General features: G+C 41.6%; 1 protein-coding gene across 7 annotated transcripts in view; it reads left to right on the top strand.

Annotated features, from left to right (window-relative positions):
• Positions 1–20169, top strand: part of LOC117269845 (ras-specific guanine nucleotide-releasing factor RalGPS1) — a 345328-nt gene that overhangs the window by 86261 nt on the left and 238898 nt on the right. For all 7 annotated transcript variants that reach the window (XR_013488122.1, XR_013488120.1, XR_013488121.1 and 4 more), the window contains one exon: positions 13534–13660. Coding sequence is in view for 4 of the 7 variants with exons in the window: in XM_078161979.1 (XP_078018105.1) it covers positions 13534–13660 (127 nt within the window). In the remaining 3 variants the exon portion in view is untranslated. The remainder of the gene's footprint in view (positions 1–13533; positions 13661–20169) is intronic.

Below are 20169 nucleotides of genomic sequence, written 5' to 3'. Positions count from 1 at the left end.
GTATGCTCAGTCCAGTTAAGAGGGGGAAAATCTTGTCAAAACTAAAGAAGGATAAAATCCAAATAGCTTTCTTGCAGGAGTCACATCTCAGTGACTGAACATGCTAAATTGAATAGATCGGGATTTAAACATGTTTACTTTTCTTCCCACGGATCGGGGAGGCGGAGAGGAGTGGCGATCTTGATATCCAGTGCTGTAAACTGTAAACATATATCAGAACATAAGGATAACGAAGGCAGATTTGTTTTGATTACAGGCAAAATAGAGGGTACTATGATGAGTCTCCTTATCGTTTATGTTCCTCTAGGCAGTGACTGGTCCTTTTATAAATGTATACTTGATCTAACGATAACAAAAAGACAAGGGATTTTAATATGTGGCGGAGATTTCCACATTCGGCTAAATTCAAAATTGGACTTATCAAATGGGAAATCTGATGCAAAAAACATTAGTAAAAGATTTAATACTTGGATGCATGAAGTGGGGATTGTGGATGTGTAGAGAGAGATAAACCCGACGAGTCGAGAATACACACATTACTCGCACGCTCACAATGTCTACTTACGCATCAACTACTTTTTTATGTTTAAAAGAGACCTTTTTAAGGTAGATAATTGTGACATAGGACCCAGCACTCTCTCAGACCATGGTCCCATCTATATGTCAGTCCACCTAAATAGTAAGATCAGGTCTGCTCTCTAGAGGTTGAATTCAAACATCTTAAATAATCCAGTTATCAAAGATAAACTGAAAAATGGAATTAAGTTATATTTGGAACATAATGATAATGAATATATGACTCCACCTATTCTCTGGGATGCGCTCAAAGCGGTGATTAGGGGTAAAATAATAGCCATCTCCTCATATGAGATGAAAATTAGAGAACAAAAACTCAAAAACTTAGAAGATGATTTGAAGAAACTACAGAACAAACATGCAAAAACTCTTAAAGACGACACCAAATCTAATATCACAAAACTAAAAAAAGAAAAAGAGGAAATAAACACACAGGAAATCCAAAAAAGCAGACCTATTCACAAAATAAGAAACCCCACAACAAATGAAATAGAAACTAGCCTGGAGAAAATTCAACAGTGCTTCCAAAAATACTATAAAATATTATATTCCCAACCACACACAAATGATGACCCCCAAATTGATGCCTTTTTGTCCCAGATACATCTTCTGAAGATCGCTGACGAACAAAACGTAAAATTAATATCTAAAATAACGAGAAGAAATTCAATTTGCAATAGGGCGAATGAAAGGGGGGAAGTCACCCGGGACTGATGGTTTTCCCACAGAATGGTACAAAACAATGCAAGATCAACTAATTTCAACATTATTAAAAACGTTCAATTGGGTTTTGGAAAACAAAAACAGAAAAAAGCACAGAAAAAGCGTTCGATTCAGTGAGATGTTCATTTTTATACAAAGTACTATCAAAATTTGGGATTCATACAACTATAATTGACACATTTGCAGCACTATACCATAAACCAATGGCTAGAATTAAGATTAATGGAGATTTATCTAACTCATTTATTCTGGAAAGAGGAACGAGACAAGGATGTTGTGCGTCACCACTCCTCTTCATCTTGTTTATAGAACCCATGAGTCAGTGGATTAGGCAGAGGTTGCACATAAAGAGGGTAACAATGATGTCCGGGGAGCAGAAACTGGCCCTATTTGCTGATGATTTATTGATAAGTATAACACAACCCACACAGACACTCCCAAAACTGATGAAGTTGCTTGAGAAATTTGGCTCAATTTCTGGGTATGAAATTAATATTAACAAAACTCAAGTACTGACATTTAACTATAATCCTCCTTCTGAAATTAAGACCCAGTACAATTGGAATTGGGAAGCAGAATCCATTAAATATTTGGGTGTCACACTGCCTAGGGACCTCTCAAGACTGTACGATGTCAACTACAGCCCCTTAATAAAACATCAATAAATTCTGATATACAAAGATGGAATGTTATTCCCTTTTTAAGCTTAAGCTCCTGGATATGGACCATTAGGATGAATATTCTCCCACGGATGCGGTATCTCTTTCAGGCTCTACTAGTCAAAATACCACCTCAAAAATTTGTAGAATGGGACAGATTAATAGCAAGATATCTGTGGCAGGGGAAAAGGGCCAGAATTAAATTTAAAACCCTGCAATTAAGAAAAGAAAAGGGGGGAATGGGCCTTCCCTGCTTACAAGAAATACTACTATGCAGCCCATCTGAGACCTTTGGTCTGCCTGTGTTCACCAACATACACTGCAGCATGGAAGGAAATAGAAGGCACGATGATAAAAGGAATCCCAATAACAGCCCTACTAAGTGACAACAAATTACAGGGAGAACAGGAGATCCCAGAAGTCTCAATAACAGGCAGTTTTCTGAAGCCCTGGGAGGAAATGGTTAAAATCTGTAGATTAAGAGATGCATCCAAAATTATGAGGTGGTGTGCTTATGATACAGACTTTGCACCAAATAGAACCGATGGCAGATTTAAGATATGGATCTCAAATGATTTGATTACCTATTATTCATTTGTCCATGAGGGGACATTTCAGAGTTTTGAAGCCCTACAGAAGGATCATTTATTGGGAAGAGATGATTTTTTTTAGATACCTGCAATTGCTTTAACAAAAATCTGAAAGAGGTTCCAGGAAAAGGTAAATCAGGGTTCATGGTGGTGTTTTTATCATTAATTAAGCCTAGATCATACAATAAAATTATCTCTAAATTATATGATACCATACAATTATCCAAACAAGAGAGTACAGAATACATAAAGAAGAGATGGGAAAAGGAAGGAAAGGTATTGATCACACTGGAGAGCTGGTTCTCACCCGGGTCGAACACGTGGCAGGAGTTCTGCTGGAAAAATATTGTGAGATTTTTTTGTCACACCCATTCAGACACAACATCAAGGCAGCGGGAATGCTTGTTGGAGATTTTGTGGGTCTAATGAGGCCAACCACTTTCATATATTTTGGGACTGCCAGGTGATAAGGACTTACTGGGAGGAGATCCACAAACATATGAAAAATGTATTTGGCGTAAATATTCCATTCAAATGTGAAACTAAGTATTTGGGCGATTTGCTGTTTGAAACATGGAACATTAAAGACAAAAAACTGCTGGCTATATTGTTGGCCGCCAGCAAGACGTCGATCACAAGAAAATGGTTAAAAGTAGAACCACCTACCATTAATGAATGGATTGACATTGTACATGAGATTTATGTTATGGAGAAGATATCATTTTCGAAACAGAAAAATTCTATAGGATCTGGACCAAATGGACTGAGAATGTAAAACCGATCAGATCTGATTTCATTTGACTGTACTTGTGCTTTGTGTAAACCAACCCTCTTCTTCATTTGATTGTTGGAAAGTTAAAGCTGATGTGCTCCCTTGTATTGTTATGTTGTTGTTCATAACTAGAATAACCCGTGATCTGTAAGAGAAAACCCTGGAAGGGCAGTATGGATATTATATATATGGAGATTATATGGATGGATGGGTATATGATCTACTATGGACAAAGAAATGCTGTAAATTCTGTCTTATGGAAATTTGCCTTTCCAAATAAAAAGAAAATTAAAAACAAAAAACTATGCTGATTGTATGTAGGACGTCTCAATACGTGAAATGCACTCAGAGGAGTTGAGGAGAGAGGACGAGCTTTCAGAGGAGATGGAAGCGAGGATATACGAGTGCAGCCTTTGTGGAAGTCTTTTACCAACAAAACACACCGATTGGATATCGGTTATTGATTGGACAGCACAGCGCTGCAGCTGATTGGACTGATCTGATACATCACAATATCACTGGAGATTCATACAGAGTGAAGACAGATAACAGACTAAACTTGAGTGAATCATTGCCACGTTTTATATTTTGTTTTCTGATTCACCAAGTTAAAAATCTGAACAAAAAAGTAAACAAATGACTTTCTTCATTTATTAGACAAATTCTCTTCATGATCTGTTATATCCAACATCAACTTTTATTATGGACACAATCAACAATCAGCAAATAATGAATAAATCACATAAACACATAGGGCCCTATTTAGATGGTCTAAAGCAGAAGGTGGAGGGCGCATAATCCATGTCGCAAGTGTCATTGCTATTTAGATGCAGGCGCAGTTGTCATTTTCACACCCTGCGCCCTCGTCGTCTAACTAGCAAATGAACTTGCGCTTCTCTGGGTGTGTTGGTCTAAAAATGAGGAGTGGTCAGGCGCAGTCTTGGCGCGTTGCTAGTTAGATGATGTAAAAAGCAAATGCGCCAGTGACCAACAAAAACCTGGTCTAAAGTCAACGGCGCAGTATTTCGCTGTTAAACAAGTTAGTAATATACGTCTCCAGGCGGGTGCACAATGCGCGTGCACTCTGCTCAGAAACACACAGAGCAGCCACACATATGCAAAAGATGAATAAAAATATGATTACAATGTGAACGGTTATTATTGTGCACATTAAAACACGTCTTAATGGTCAGTCATTAATCAGAATGATCTAATCGCAGTAATAATGATCATCATAATTTGTAATAATGACAAATGAAATTGTGAAATTATCTGACCAATCAATCATTTTTTTGATTGAAAACCAAAGCCCACACATTGCATTTATTTTAACATGTTATACTAGGCTACATTATATACTAGGCTACATTATATTATATTATTATATTGTTATCTGAGTGTAGAGAGGACACACATGCAAATAAGAGGCAGAACACAGCTCTAGGAAACATATGAAAACAATTAACAAATGTGGGTGGGTGAGAAAATGCTGAACAGGTCCTAGCTGCAGGATCAGCACCCTGGGGAGCTCCGCGGCAGTCCTGACAGCTGCGCTCTGTTATATGATGAAAACAGGTTTGAATAATATTCCACAGATATTTAGTAAGATCTTTCTTGTGTTAGTGATCCCACGCCAGCTTTACCTCGGGGAGCTTGGGTGCCTGTCTGCTGTCCCCGTAGATCTGGTTCTGACGGGCCTTCACCTCCCGCACGAGGAGATCCGTCTCCTCAGCTGTAAAACACTAACTCTTTCCAGTTGGTAGGTCCGCCATCGAACTAGCTCTCCGCCATGCGCCTCTTTTAAAGGGAATGAGAGGTGACGCTCTGATTGGCTTATTGAATGATATGGCCAAAACACACCCATGACTAATTCACAGAGTAAGTCCAACCCTTTTAGACTCTCTGCCATGGCGCACAGTCTAAAAATGCGCTGTCTAACTAGCAAGTGACTGGGACACGCCCATGCGCCGCACGCCTGGCGCTTCGCGTTTTAGACCATCTAAATAGGACCCATAGTGTGACTCTGAGCAGGACGCAGTATGGATTATAAATACAGAAAGCAGGTTGTTGTTCATGTGCAGATGATTGTTGGACAGAGAGAAAACACTGCTGCTCAGTAACTCATAACTTCATCTGTATCTTTATCGTTATATATGTATATATAACATTATGTGTGCAGACACAAGCTCCATTCAGTTTCTATAGCTGTATATAAAGCCTCTTGAAAGTTGATCCAGCTGTGATCAGCTGCAGTTGTCATCACAAAAGATGACGCTTCATGTGACGCTTCAGGGGAAAAGACGTCTCATTTCTCTAAAGACATATTTCGCAAGGAAACGCGAGGAAGAGTGAGGGAAATGTGGATGCGAGATTTGGTATTCAATTCAGTTTCAATTCAATTTTATTTCTAAATCCCAATAACACAAATCACAATTTGCCTCAGAGAGCTTTACAGCATACGACATCCCTCTGTCCTTTGGACCCTCACAGCAGATAAGGAAAATCTCCCCCCCCAAAAAACCTTTAACTGGGGAAGAAAATGGTAGAAACCTCAGTAAGAGCAACTGAGGAGGGATCCCTCTTCCAGTCCAGGACAGACAGTCATGCAATAGATGTCGTACAGAACAGATCAACATAATAAATGTACAGTATAATATGACGAAATGAGACATAAAGAGAGACGGAACAGAGAGAGATGCAGGACTGACAGTAATGACAGTAGCTTACAACAGCATTAATTTAAGTAATAATATTATAATAACAATTACGGCTATTGTGGTACAATATGTTGTAAGTATATGTTAATATATAGTGTATGTGACAATAATAATCATAGGTGTATAATAACAGTAGAAGTATAACTAATAATAACAGCAGCAGTAGGCGGCATCAGGCAGGACCACGGCAGCAGCACAACCACATCACATGATCCAGGCACAGAGGCGATACAAGGTAACCTGCCAGACAGTGGAGCACAAAGGCTCTGGAAAAGAAGCCGAGTTAGTGAGATGCAGTAACAGAACATGAATGTTAGCAAAGGAGAGAGAGAGAGGAGAGAAGGTGCTCGGTGTATTATAGGACATTCATCCTCGGTGAGTGGATCTCCATAGTCTGATGCAATCCATTTTCATGTCTAGCGAGCTGAAGTTCGCCAGAAAGCCGCTGGGAACAGCTGGTTTGATGGGATTAGCTCTTAGCCAAAAGCCAACCCCTCCGCGCTTCCGCGTCCTGTCACAGCGCTGCCGGCATCTCCACGTCGTAACAGCTCCAAGCGAAACCAAAGTCATCTCAGGGCTAGCTCGACATGGCAGGCCGAGCTTGCTACACATCCTGAGCTCTCTTGGTTATAGCATTAGATCTCTGCAGCGGTTTCTAATTTATGTTAGAAACTCATGACTGTATTGCACTGAAGAATTTACTTCTTGTTGCACGGTGTTTACTTCGCTGGTGTACACAGAGGCTGTCCCAAGCATTGGTCACGCAGAGCCATGTTGATTCAAACTTAAAAAATACCTGTCCAGCAGAAACTCTGCGACCATCTCGTCCCTTTTTAGCTCAGGATGAAGCTGCATCAGTCTTCACCATCGCTCGAAACCAGAGCCAACCAACCAGCCAACCAACCAACCAACCAACTTTATAAAGCCCAATATCACAAATCATTTTATGGCAGTAAAATGGCAGCGGCGACTGCTGGTCTTTCAAGGAGGGGAAGCTCATTTTCGGCCTACATCATAAAATGTGTCCGTTTATTTATATATTAATTCTACCCTCTGTGGCTGCTGCGCGAGGCTTGTGTGACCGCCTGTGAGTGCTTTGGGACGGTGGAGGGGCTCACAGCAGCACTCGCTGCTCGTTGGGGACAGTAACTGCAGAGCGACAGAAGTCAGAGTCTCCAAACACGAGTACAGTCTCCATTAACAAAAAAAGATGCTAGATTTGTCGCTAGTCGTTTTTAACAAAGAAAAAGTCACTAAGAGGATTGGAAAAGTCTCCAGATCAACTCGGAACAACGGAATGAAACTTGAAAAATGTTCCGGTGGTGGTTTATATTTCAAGATCGCTGATTCGCTCATTTCGCTGTCAATCAAAAAGGGATTCAGCCTCAGACAGATCATCCAATCATCATGCAGAAGCCCAGCATCCAGGCCAGCCGAGGCCAGCCCACTGCCCCATAGACCCCCAGAGACGCTGAGCGTCCGATGGGCGGGACAAAACCGAGCATTTATCCAATGACTGTCTAGTTTCGCTGCAGTGGAACAACCCACTCTATGCTTCCCCATTTAAGTCTTTGTACGCTGAGCTTCCACTGTTTAACGCACTGTGACGCTGTGGGAATGAATGAGAAGAAAGTCGCGTCAGTGACCTGTGATAAGTAGCAGATTCTGAACAAAAGTTGAACACGTTCTAGCGCATATTTAGTCAATGAAATGTAAACACAACAGTACATATTTGACCACTTATTTTTTGACATTTTAGGGGAAGCTGAGCTTCCTTTGCAGTCTTACAGCAGTTGCCACTGGTCCGAGGCCTCCACGGGGGGCATTCAGTCTGAATGCAATGATTGATCTGAGTTTTCTTAGAACCATATGAGAATGGTATAATTAGGAGTTTTTATCTCTGGTGGAATTCACTTACATTTTAGTGTGCCATCAGCTTATCAATAACATTTTAACCTAAACAAAGAAAAACGTAAAATTTCCAGAAAGGTAAGTGTTGCTTTAATAGAGATATATTGATCATGTCTCATATGTAAGTGTTAACTAAAGATTAGACTTCCTTAAGTAGCCTAGTTGGGATGGGGTCTAAGAGACACGTTGATGACTTGGATGAAGAAATCATTGAGGTCATTTGTTGAAGAGTAATCTGGGAGAAGCTATCTAAACATATATCAGTTCTTACAGCTGTGTTTGAGGGCTGATAGGTACTGTCTGACAGTGGCGTGCACAGACTTTTTGAAGGGCAGGGGCGAAAAGAACAAAAAGGGCACATACAGCGCGTTCTCGCCACTGAAGAGGGCACTAAGTTCCGCGTGTTTTCGAGGGCACTTTAGACATGTTTATATGTTATACAAATGTCACATTATATAGCCTTAAAACAGACAAACTAGACAGACTATTCAAGTTAGTTTGTAGTTAGGATCAGCATCCACGAGAACTGTGTAGATTCAACGTTGGACTGTAAAGAACACACAGTGACATGGATGTAAGAAAGAAATAAAACCCTGGGGGGGTCTTGGGGTCCTCCCCCAGAACATTTTCAATTAAGTAGATGCCATTTCCTGTATTCTATCAAAAAAGGGCCCAACATAAAGGTCATTGCAACAGTAATGTTTTTACTAGGGATGGGCAGCACAAGCAAAAACACTATTCGAAAATCGTGGCAACTATTTGACAATTTTTCGAATACATCCGCAAGCCCTGTGCATGCAAAGCTCCTCGCACCAGTGACTGCTCGGCATGTATTTTTCACATCGCGGGGATTTTTCCCGGACATTTTTACAGGAAACTACAACGCAGAAGTGCGCTCAACTATGAAAGCCCGAATGACTGCGGACATTCCTCGCGGAGTAGTAGTCTCTGCATGTTTCTCCTGTTTGTAGAAGAGCATCAAACTAGCTGGTAGCCCATCTCACACCACTGTAGCAATCCTATACTGCCCTCGTGCAGTTAGGAGCTGAATTGCACGTCAGATAAAGAGAGGAAATAAGACGGCGAATAGTAATCGCATTTAAAAATCGATTTTTCAAAAATAAAATGACTATTCGAAAATCGTGACCCATCCCTAGTTTTTACCACCCAAGAGGGCAGTTTATCATGTTTTAACCAGCCAAGAGGGGAGTTTAGTGTGTTTTTCCACCCAAGAAGGCAGTTTAGTGTGTTTTGCCAACCAGGAGAGCACTTTAGCATGCATTTTTACTACCCAAGAGGGCAGTTTATCATGTTTTAACCAGCCAAGAGGGCAGTTTAGTGTGTTTTTTGGCTCCAAAGAGGGCACTTTAGCGTGCGTTTTGGCTCCCAGACCCTGCCCCCCTGTGCACACCACTGCTGTCTGAGGACAAGAGGTCATGAATTTTCCCTCAAATAGTTAGAATTTTGTCATTAAATAAGCTCATAAAATGATTACTGCTAAGGGCTAAAGGAATACAAGACTCAATAGAGCTGTGACTTTCTGTCAGCCTGGCTACAGTGCTGAAAAGAAACCTGGGGTTCTTATTTTCCTTGATTAATGATGAGTAATAGTTTGCTCTGGCATTGCGGAGGGCCCTCCTATATGTTTTGAGACTGTCTGCCCAGATTAAACGAGATTCTTCCAGTTTGGTTAATCGCCAGTTCCTTTCATTTTTTTGCAATATTTGTTTTAATTTTTGGGTTTGGGAGTTATACCAAGGAGCAAACTTTCTTTGCTTCGTTAACTTCTTTTTAAGAGGTGCCACTGAGTCGAGTGTTGTTCACAGCGAGTCTGCAGCACTATCGACAAGATAATCAATTTGGGAGAGGTTAAAGTCGGTACAGGAAACCTCTGTTACTGAGGGACATGGTATTAAATTTAAAGCCGGTGGAATCATTTCCTTAAATTTTGCTACAGCACTATCTGGTAAACACCTAGTATAGTAACTGTTGCTGAGTGGTGTGTAATCAAGTAGAAAGAAATCAAAAGTTATTAAATAGTGATCTGATAGAGAGGGATTCTGTGGAAAGATTGTGTTTATGTCCAATAATCTGATAAACGCAGTTGTGAGGGAGTCATTATCAGCGTCAACACAAATATTGAAATCGCTGACAATAATAACTTTATCTGATTTAAGAACTAAACTGGATAAAAACTCTGAAAAAATCAGAATATGGGCCAGGAGCACGATACACTATAACAAAAAGAAGTGGCTGTGAGGTTTTCCAGGTTGGATGTAAAAGACTAAGGACGAGGCTTTCAAATGAATTATAATCTAGTTTAGGTTTAGGGCTGATTGGTAGACTGGAGTTAACAATGGCTGCAACTCCCCCTCCTCGGCTGCTGCCTCGAGGAATTTGGGTATAACTATGACTGGGAGGAGTGGATAAGATAAGAGATAAGATAAGATACTCCTTTATTGATCCCAGAATTGAGAAATTCCAGTGTTACAGCAGTCAAGGGGAAAGATTCAGATTAAAGATTTTAACATTTAAAAACTTAAAAAACTAGGCATGCAGAAAAAGTACAAAAAATACAAGAAACAGTAATAATAATACTAATAATAATAATAATAATAATAATAATAATAATAATGATGAGCAGTGTATAAAAAGTGAGCAATGGATTAAAGTGAACATATTTAGTGCAAAGTGAATATTGTATGTGCAAATAAACAACATGGGGGACAGCAATGCTTATTGTGGTGTTTATAAAGTGTCCATAGTGTCCCTAAAGTGTCCATGGTGCAGTTTACTGTGAGCAGTGCTGGTTATGTAGTCTGACAGCAGCAGGCAGGAAGGACCTGCGATAGCGTTCCTTCACACACTTTGGGTGAATCAGTCTATCGCTGAAGGAGCTCTCCAGAGCTTTTATCTCCTCCTGCAGAGGATGGGAGTCATTAGTCCTCAGAGATGACAACTTGGCTGTCATCCTCCTTTCTCCCACCACCTGCACAGAGTCCAGAGAGCATCCCAGGACAGAGCTGGCCTTCTTGATCAGCTTGTCCAGTCTCTTCCTATCTGCAGCCGAGACGCTGCTCCCCCAGCAGACCACTCCGTAAAAGATGGCTGATGCCACCACAGTGTCAAAGAAGGTCTTCAGGAGCGCCCCCTGCACTCCAAAAGACCAAAAGAGCCGCCTCAGGAGTTAAGTCTGCTTTGGCCTTTCCTGTATAGTGCTGTTATGTGATTAGTCCAGTCCAGTTTATTGTTAAGCTGAACACCCAGGTACTTATAAGATGTCACCATCTCAATGTCCTTTCCCGGGATGTTCACCGGTGTTGGGGGGAGGAGTCTGCGCCTGCGGAAATCCACCACCAGCTCTTTGGTTTTCCCCGCGTTGATCTGAAGGTGGTGCCTCAGACACCAGTCCACAAAGTCCTGGTTCAGTTCTCTGTTCTCCCTGTCGTCCCCATCTGTGATGAGGCCGACTATGGCGGAGAACTTCTGCAGATGACAGGTGGTGGTGTGGTATGAAAAGTCTACAGTGTAGAGGGTGAAGAGGAACGGTGCCAGCACCGTCCCCTGCAGGGCCCCCGTACTGCAGACAACCAAGTCCGATACACAATCCTGGGATCCAGGATGTGAGGTGATTAGCCACCCCTCTGTGCTCCAGTTTGTCCCTCAGAAGCGCAGGCTGTATGGTGTTGAAAGCGCTGGAGAAGTCAAAGAACATGATTCTCACAGAGCTTCCGGGCTTCTCCAGGTGAGAAAGAGCCTTATGCAGGAAGAAGGCTGGTAGGCAAACTGCAGCGGGTCCATTGAAGGGCCTACTGCTGGGCGGAGACGAGACAGGACCAGGCACTCCAGAGTCTTCATGAGGTGTGATGTTAATGCCACCGGTCTGAAGCTGCTGAAGTCCTTGGGGTGCGGAGTCTTGGGCACTGGTACCATGCAGGATGTCTTCCACAGCTGTGGTACTCTCCCCAGCCTCACGCTCAGGTTGAAGATGGTTTCAACTATCCCACACAGTTGGTCTGCGCAGGACTTCAGGAGCCTGGAGCTGATGCCGTCTGGACCCGCAGCCTTCCTCGTCTTTATCCTCCTCAGCTGATCTCTCACCTGACAGGTAGTGAAGGACAAGCTGGAGCAGGGGGGCTGTGTGCTGGGGGGTGGAGGTGATGAGGTGGGTGGAGGGGTGGGGGATGGTGAGATGTCCGGGGGAGCGGGGGTGGGGGAGGTGTCTAAGCAGTGTGCCAGGAGTGTAGGTGGGGGGGAAAGTGAAGGTGAGGATGAGGGGGGTTGCAGCCGTGATGTCTGGGCCAGGGGAGGGGCAGGCTGATCAAATCTATTGAAGAACAGATTCAGATCATTCACCCACTGCTGGTCGCCTCTGGCCTGGGAGTCCGGTTGTTTGTGTCCTGAGATGGTCTTCAGACCTCTCCAGACTCCGCTGACATCACTCTGCTGCAGCTGTTCCTCCATCTTCCTTTAATATCCTTCCTTTCCCAGAGTGATGTTTCTTCGTAGCTCCTTCTACATGGCCTTCAGTTCCTCCTTATTTCCAGAGTTAAAAGCTCTCCGCTTCTCCTTCAGGAGAGCTTTTATATCTGGAGTAATCCAGGGTTTGGTGTTGGAGAAGCAGCGTACAGTCCTGGTGGGTACGGTGCTTTCCACACAGAAGTTAATATAATCCGTAATGCATGGTGTCAGTCTGTCAGTGTCCTCCCCATGGGAATTGCTAAGTACCTCCCACACAGTGGTCTCGAAGCAGTCCTTCAGGGCCACAGGAGAGGAGCCTGATAGCTGAAGGATGATCTACATTTGGAGACTTTAAGGACCATGAGTAACCCCGCATTCTCAGAGCGCAGTGTTCTGGTGGGATAATAGGGCACTATGAGCTCTCTAAGATATGACGGAGCCTGACCATTTTATTGTTTGATTTTTTGGTTTTTATCATTCTTGGAGGCCTGCTGAAGTGTATATCTATCTATGTATTTTTCATAATGGGGTGGCATTGGTGGTGTTTTTTATTTACCGTGGCATTTGTTTCATAGTTCCTGAAAGCAGATGCTCATCCTACAACATAAAAGACTTTGACATGTTTTGTTTGTGGACATAGGTCTAATTCACCCATTCATTTATTTTTCACCTTTTATTTTGTTTTGTATAGTTTGTGAAAACCAATACCACTCAGGATTTTGTTTGGGCCTGCAGAAAAGTATTGAGTCACATATTGGTAAGAAAGAAAACCAGAGTTTGCCAAATTAGTTTGAATTACTCAGGATGCAGACCTCTGACTCACTTTACAAAGTGCCTCATTAGCCGATACTGCAGTCTACAGCAGACATAAAGACAGAAAAACCGCTGATATATGTCTCTTGACAAATTATCAGTAAGTATATTCCTTTGTAAATTATTCTGTAGCTCAAACAATCCGTAAAAATTTTAATATTACAATAAGGGTTTTGGGACACACGCACCCTGTTGTTTGTGTAAGACATCATGATGTAATTGTTGTGTGTTTGCCATAGTTTCCATTCACGTAATATGTTCTAAACGAGAAGGACTAATTAAATGTGTGTAATCTGTTCTCTCTGTTGTAGTTGATTAGTCGTAAAGACAAGGCGACATTTGAGAAACTTAACTATCTGACATCCAAGGAAGAGAACTACACCCGCATGAGAGAATACATCCGCTCTCTGAAGATGGTGCCCTGTATTCCTTACCTTGGTAAGTCCTCCATCTGTGCCTCAATATCTTTTCAACACACCCTGCTTTTAATCCTCTTCAAGCCAGTGCTTTCCAAGCCCCTGAACACCTTACACAACATTCTCGTTGTGATTCTACATTGCAGCATCACAGAGACATTCTCATTGGGATTTCACTTTGAAGATGTGTTGAACTTTGTTATAGGCTTGGAGTGTTCAGCTGCATGGTCCATGATGTTAATCTAGGTGTTGTTGAACGCCTTTAACAGTTGCCCAAATACCCTGAGAGAAGCATATTTCTTTCTGTTCAATTTATTGCTTCATGCAACATGTTATTATATAATTTTATAATGTAGACTTGTGTTGATTTTTACCATTACATTTGAAACAAAGCAGCACAGTGCCCTTTAATATGCAGAACCACAAGTGTTACGGAAATGGTGATATACCATTTTATTAATTCTGACTTTACCATAAAAATGGGCATAAATGCACTTGTTTACAATTTATTTTTAATCATAAATAAATAGAATAAATTAATGTATTGTACTCAGGCAATTTATTGTGTGATCATTTAATGGGCAACAAAAAGAATCATAAAAAACTAATTAATTTACATATAAATGATGGCATTCAAAAATCTGTTGCAGATTCAAAAGAGAAATTACTGGATTCACACACTGAATTAAGAATACAGATTTGAATCAGGCACTTAAAAGCACAATTTCCTTTCTTATTTGCAAGTCCAGTCCCCTGTTTTTCCTTTTCATATATGCTATTTAAATTGAATAATTTCTTCATTTGGACTTTTCATGATTCTTTGGGCCTTGTGCTGGTAAAATGAAGTAAAACACTGTAAATTAGACATAGGATGTAACAAACTTTCTGATTGGCTATCACCTGGCAAATGTGGGAAGAAGAGCGTGTCAAAACTGAAGCTCAGGATGGATTGATACCGGCTCTCTGTGACCTAATTTTAAGGCCCTGATAACACAGGACACATTTTTAGCAGCTGGGGCGCTTTTTTGTCATTGATTTTAATGAAGATGAAGCTTTTTGCTTGTGGTTTTTGCATTGTGATGCGCCTCATTCTTCTGCGCTCCAAGTGCCTAGCATTTTTGCCCGTAGCGCTCTGAACGCCTCGAGTTGAAAAAACGTAAACTCCGAGCGGAAAAACGGCTCACATGATCTCTCCCTTTTCCCCATTGTCCAATTGGATGATTCGAGAGGCGGGCCTTCTGTGGTGGTTATGACAACAAGTTTACAGCTGGCAAACAATGGAAGAGAAACTGGTGGTAGCCGTTGCTGGACACCCAGAGCTTTACGACTTTACAGACTGCAGTAACCATGATCTCAACAGAAAACAGCAAACATGGAAGCACATGGAAGTGCAGTACTTGAAATTTTGGGTAAGTAGTTTTCATACATAGACTTCATTAACAAATTACATAACAGTTGGGTTGCATGCAGTTGATAGCTATGTGCTACGTGAATGTTAGTTCACTTTTAATGTATCCCTCGACAAGCTGTAGGACATATGGCCAAAGCATAAAACCTCCTATCTGCAAAATGATCCAGGGAAAGTGGGGGAAAAACTTCTATCTTCACTTTGCAAGGCACTAATACCTAGTTGGTATTGTCAACACATAATATAGTAATATAGTCCCAAAACAGTGTATTATCTATTGGATATCCTTAACAAATAGCATTCTGCAAGAAACAAGTTTTCTCAAAAAAGTGCATTTTTCACATAGGAGGTGTTACTCTTCGGCCATCACTAGCTATCAGCTAGCTAGCTTCTTTTTTCTTTTCTTTTCTTTTTCTTTTTTTTTTTTTTTTTTACCTTGTTTCGTTAGAGGAGGAGTGCAGATGGAAATGGAAATATCTGAGAGACAAGTATTTGAAAGAAAAGAGGGCAGAGAAAGAAAAAGGGAGTGGAGCAGAAGGGGGCAGCCAGAAAAGGTGGAATTTTATGGCTATTATATCATTCCTTGAGCCACACATTAAGGAGAGACCAACAACCTCCAACTTCTCATTTGATCTAGGCAGCCAGGATTGTACTGTTGAGTCTCTCCTACTCCCTATGGTGTCACAAGTTGAGGTAGGTGAAGCAATTCTCAGGGACCTGTTAGGAAGTCTGGTAGTGAGGTCAAAGTCAGAAGGGTCCTTTATACATCAATCATTTTGGCTGTGTGAACACAGATGTAAATTTGTTTCGCTTCCATCCTATTTTGGTGTGTTACAGCTACATCAGTAGGGTAGTATGCACTATACCACCACTGATGTGCTTAATTTCAGCTGGGTTTATTCTGTGATGACATGTCAAAATGCCTATTTTGAAAAGGGACTGTGACTTTCTGCAGTGTTTTTACACTTGTTTGCATTATTCTGTCAGGAAGATGACCTTCTTGTTGAGAGTTTGGAGCCATCTCCTGCATGCCCTACAACATCAGCCACCAGGGTCTGAGGTGCTCCACAAGCCAGCACATCATCCACCTGGTGCACCCAAGGCTGTAAGGATACCAAAGAGAACTCCTGGCAGCTGTCAACAAACCTCTTGATGAGGATGAACATTTTTTATGAGCTTGAACCCTGCTTTAAAACGCTTGCCACCAAGGAAGAGCACTGAAATTTAGTTAAAATTAATGCAGATCCTAATTGAAACAAAGTTTGGTGATGAATAGATGAAGAGTTGCTTTTTTGGTTAAGCCTTTTGGCACGAAACTGTCACTGCGCCAAGCTGGATCTGTCGACACCTCCCCCTGCTGCGCCGCCACACCCATCTCAGCGCACCTGGGTCTGCCAAACTACCAAACTGAGCACGCCTCGGGTTGCGCTGCTCGAAACTAGCTCTGCACGGGGTTCGCCACCCTGCGCTGCGCCGGGAAACTAGAGCCCTTAATCTCCTCTAGAGTAAGCTCAGGATCTAGAGTCTGCACTTCCCTGGTGTCTAATGTGGGAAGCTTGCAGTTTGCTAGAAACTTGTTAATACTGTCTGAGTCAACAGTACATTTAGATTTGTATAATTCTTGGTAGAATCTGGGGATGTTTTCAATTTGCCATTTTTATCTCTGACTTTGTTAATGGCACGGGAGGCTTGTATCTTAGCTGTCCGGCCAACAGGCTGTGTGGCTTATCTCCAAACCCAAAATATTTTTGTTGTGTGTTGTAGAGAATAGAGCCAACACATTTTGTTAGGATGGTATTGTGTTCAAATTTCATTTTGGTAATTGCCTCCAAAGTTGCGTCAGAAGGATTTGCTTTATATAAGGTTTTGAGTTTTGCAATATCCATAATCAGTTCTTTAGGATGACTGTCATCTGTTTTCTTTTTGTTGGCTGCAAATTAGATTATGTAACTCCTCATAACTACCTTCAGAGATTCCCATAAGATCGAATCATTGACATTGCCAGTATCATTTTCAGAAAGGGAATGCATAATGTGTTTGTCCAGGTGTTTTTTAAACTTCGCATCTTGTAACAGCATTGCGTCAAAATGCCATTGTCTATCTTCGCCTAACTTTATCATCATGGATAGTTGGGCGTGGTCAGATATCAGAATAGAGTGGTACATTATTTTATCAACTACCGAAATCAGTTTTGAATCAAGGAGAAAGTTATCTATACAAGAGTACATTTTGTGAGCTGGACAGAAAAATGAATAATCCCTGTCTGTTGGATGACAAAGCCTCCATATATGTTTTTAGGTGAATGCTAGAGTTTGATTGTTGAAGCATTTTTGTAAATTGTTTATCTAAGAGAGGATCAATTGTTTAAAGTCTGCACCAATCATAATATTGTCTGAAAAGTTTGGTATGGCATTGAAAACCTTTTGGAAAAAAAAAAGGGATCATCAAAGTTGGGGCTATATAGATTCACAAGTGTAATTGGTACGGAGTTCAAAGAGCCAGATACAATAAGAAACCTCCCTTCAGGATCAGATATTGTAGATGAGTGAATAAAGGGGATATTTTTCCTTAACATTATTGCCACACCCCTTGTTTTTGCATTGAAGTTAGACTGGTAAATCTGTTCGATCCAGCTGACCTTTAGTTTATCCTTTAATAGGTGTTTCACATGCATTTCTTGTAGAAACAGTATATCTGCTGACAGAGCTTTAAATGTGAGAAAACTTTTGCATGTTTCATTTAATGGTCCAAACATTCCAGCTCACCATTTTGTACCCTATCAATGAATACAGATAAAGTAACAGATTGTCTGAATGTACAACATTCTGCCCAACATGAAGCCTGCAGGTGCAGTCTAGTGACTACTGTGGAGACTCATGGTGTGCGGCGAAGAAAAGTTAAGCGTCATCTGGGTTGGTAAATGTGTGTGATGTGCCATCCACCATCATCCTAAAGCGAGCTGGATGCAGAAAGCCATTGCAAATTCTAGACGTTTTATATCTTTCCTTGGCGGTGTTGAATTGTTTACATTGGTCCATGGTCTCTTGGGTCAGGTCTTGAAAAAAGGGGATCTTTTTGTTGTTGTAGTAGATGGGATGATTCTTGCGGGCCAGCCTCAAGACGAGGTCCTGATATTGTGGGTAGTGTAGCCTGGCGATGAGAGTTCTCGAAGGGACACCGTTGGCATGTCTGGCGGCAAGAGACCGCACAGTCAACTATACACTCCATGCTAAAGTGTTCCCTTCCCAGTAGAGACTGTATCAGCTCTGTAATAAACTCTGTAGTAGAGCCCTGTGCAGGACTGTTTTCTTCATCCCGCTCCTGCCCGCTCCAGCTGAATTTCTGACCATTACTGCCCACAACTGCAACATATGTGTTACACTCCTGCCCACTCCCACAATGTGTATGTCCACTCCCACCCGCTCCCACAAAACTCTGAGAATTTATGCCCGCACAATAATAGAGATGCATTGATTTTGTGTCTTCTCCCGTCCCACAGGAGAAAACAGTCATTTTATAGTTATCTATTAATAAAGAGATTCATGGGGTTGTTTGTTTCGTTTCCCAGGCCTGCATGTCTTTTGACGCACTGGTCAGGAATAGTGCTCCTATTTCTTTGTTTTCATTTAGTTTTTAATGATATAAAGGCTGTTTCATATTCTATTCTCCTCCTCTGTATTTTATTTATTTTTCTACCTTTATATAATCACGCAGTGATTGAGGTTAAGGTCTCTTTTCTAAGAGAGATCTGAATAAGAAACATTGCTGGGAAGTAGAGGGCTCAGTGCGCCTTCAGACCTTGTTTGAGCTTCTTTTCCACAACATTTGTTAACTCCATTCTGTCGCTATAGACTATATCCCAATCCCGCAGTGTTTTTTTTAGCCGCCCATTCCCGCCCGCAGCAAAGTTCAAACCGCCCACTCCCGCAAGATTTGGGTAGGGTCTCGCGGGACCCAATCCCAGTGCAGCCCTCTACTCTGTAGTTCGCCCTCTCTTGACACCCTCGGGAATCCCGACAATTCGGATGTTGTGTAATCTGGATCTGGATTAGGATCTAGGTCTTCTAGTTTGGGTTTCAGGTGTTTATCTTCGGACTTAAGGGAGCTACAGCAGAACTCATCTAGCCGGGTGTCGTGGTTGTTAACACCAGTTTCAAGTGACAGGACACATTCTCTGGTCTCTGTAACATCTGACTTAAGATTTTGAATTTGAGATGAAAGACTGAAAACTTTGCTTCTAGTTTTTTTGTCTAAGTTTGTGATGGCAAGAAGCAGGTCTGATGGTGAAGATTCCTTTGATAGTGCTGTGGAGCCAGCCCCCATTGTTGCAAAACTTGCCTCGTGGATTTTCGCAAGCGAGTCAGTCCTTTCCTTGCTCAAACACACATCCAGTGTTGTTTCTTTCAGTGCAGTTTTGTCATTCTTCTTGGGGGCAGCAGACCCTACACTGTAGCCTATGCACATGGCCCACGCTGTTGTAAGCATTTATACTTGTGCAGTGTTGTGTCTGTGTCAGCCTGCAGTTACACCTCCAAAACACTAGTCGACGGCGGGGTTCCTGTGAAGTGCTGTTAAATTTAGTTGATTCGGAACACACCCAAAACCAACTTTAATCATTTTACATTGTATAAATTAGCCTTGCAATGAGCAGAGATTTCCTCTGCCTATATGAAGCCGAGGTAAATCCCAAAGTATAAATCCTCTGTAAAATTTAAGTAAATAAAAGCTGAGGGAAATGGTTTCAGCTTACATTTCTGGGGAGATGCATGTCAGACTGTGGCATAGGGTAAGGCGTAGGGTCTATGTCGATGGAGCTCATGATATCACAGTACTCCCTCATCTCTGTTAATTGGACCTGTGATTGTAGTCTAAATGTGTGAAGGGCTCGAGGGCTTTGATTTTGGGTGATTGGAGTGATGGAATTGTTGAGGTTACCTACCTGAGAAAGAAGGAGGAGGCTGGAGGAATTTCTTAGTGTTTCAGGTATTAAATGTATCATTAAAGAATAGAACTGATTGAAATGAGATCACTGGAAACAGTCATACATAGTTTATTGCAAGATTGACAACATATAGACTATAAAAATTAATTATTTAAAAAAATTAATTAAAAATTAATTACAA

The sequence above is a fragment of the Epinephelus lanceolatus genome, chromosome 19 (genome assembly GCF_041903045.1).
Source record: "Epinephelus lanceolatus isolate andai-2023 chromosome 19, ASM4190304v1, whole genome shotgun sequence".
Classification (NCBI taxonomy): Eukaryota; Metazoa; Chordata; class Actinopteri; order Perciformes; family Serranidae; genus Epinephelus; species Epinephelus lanceolatus.
This window is presented reverse-complemented; position numbering and strand designations above follow the sequence as displayed.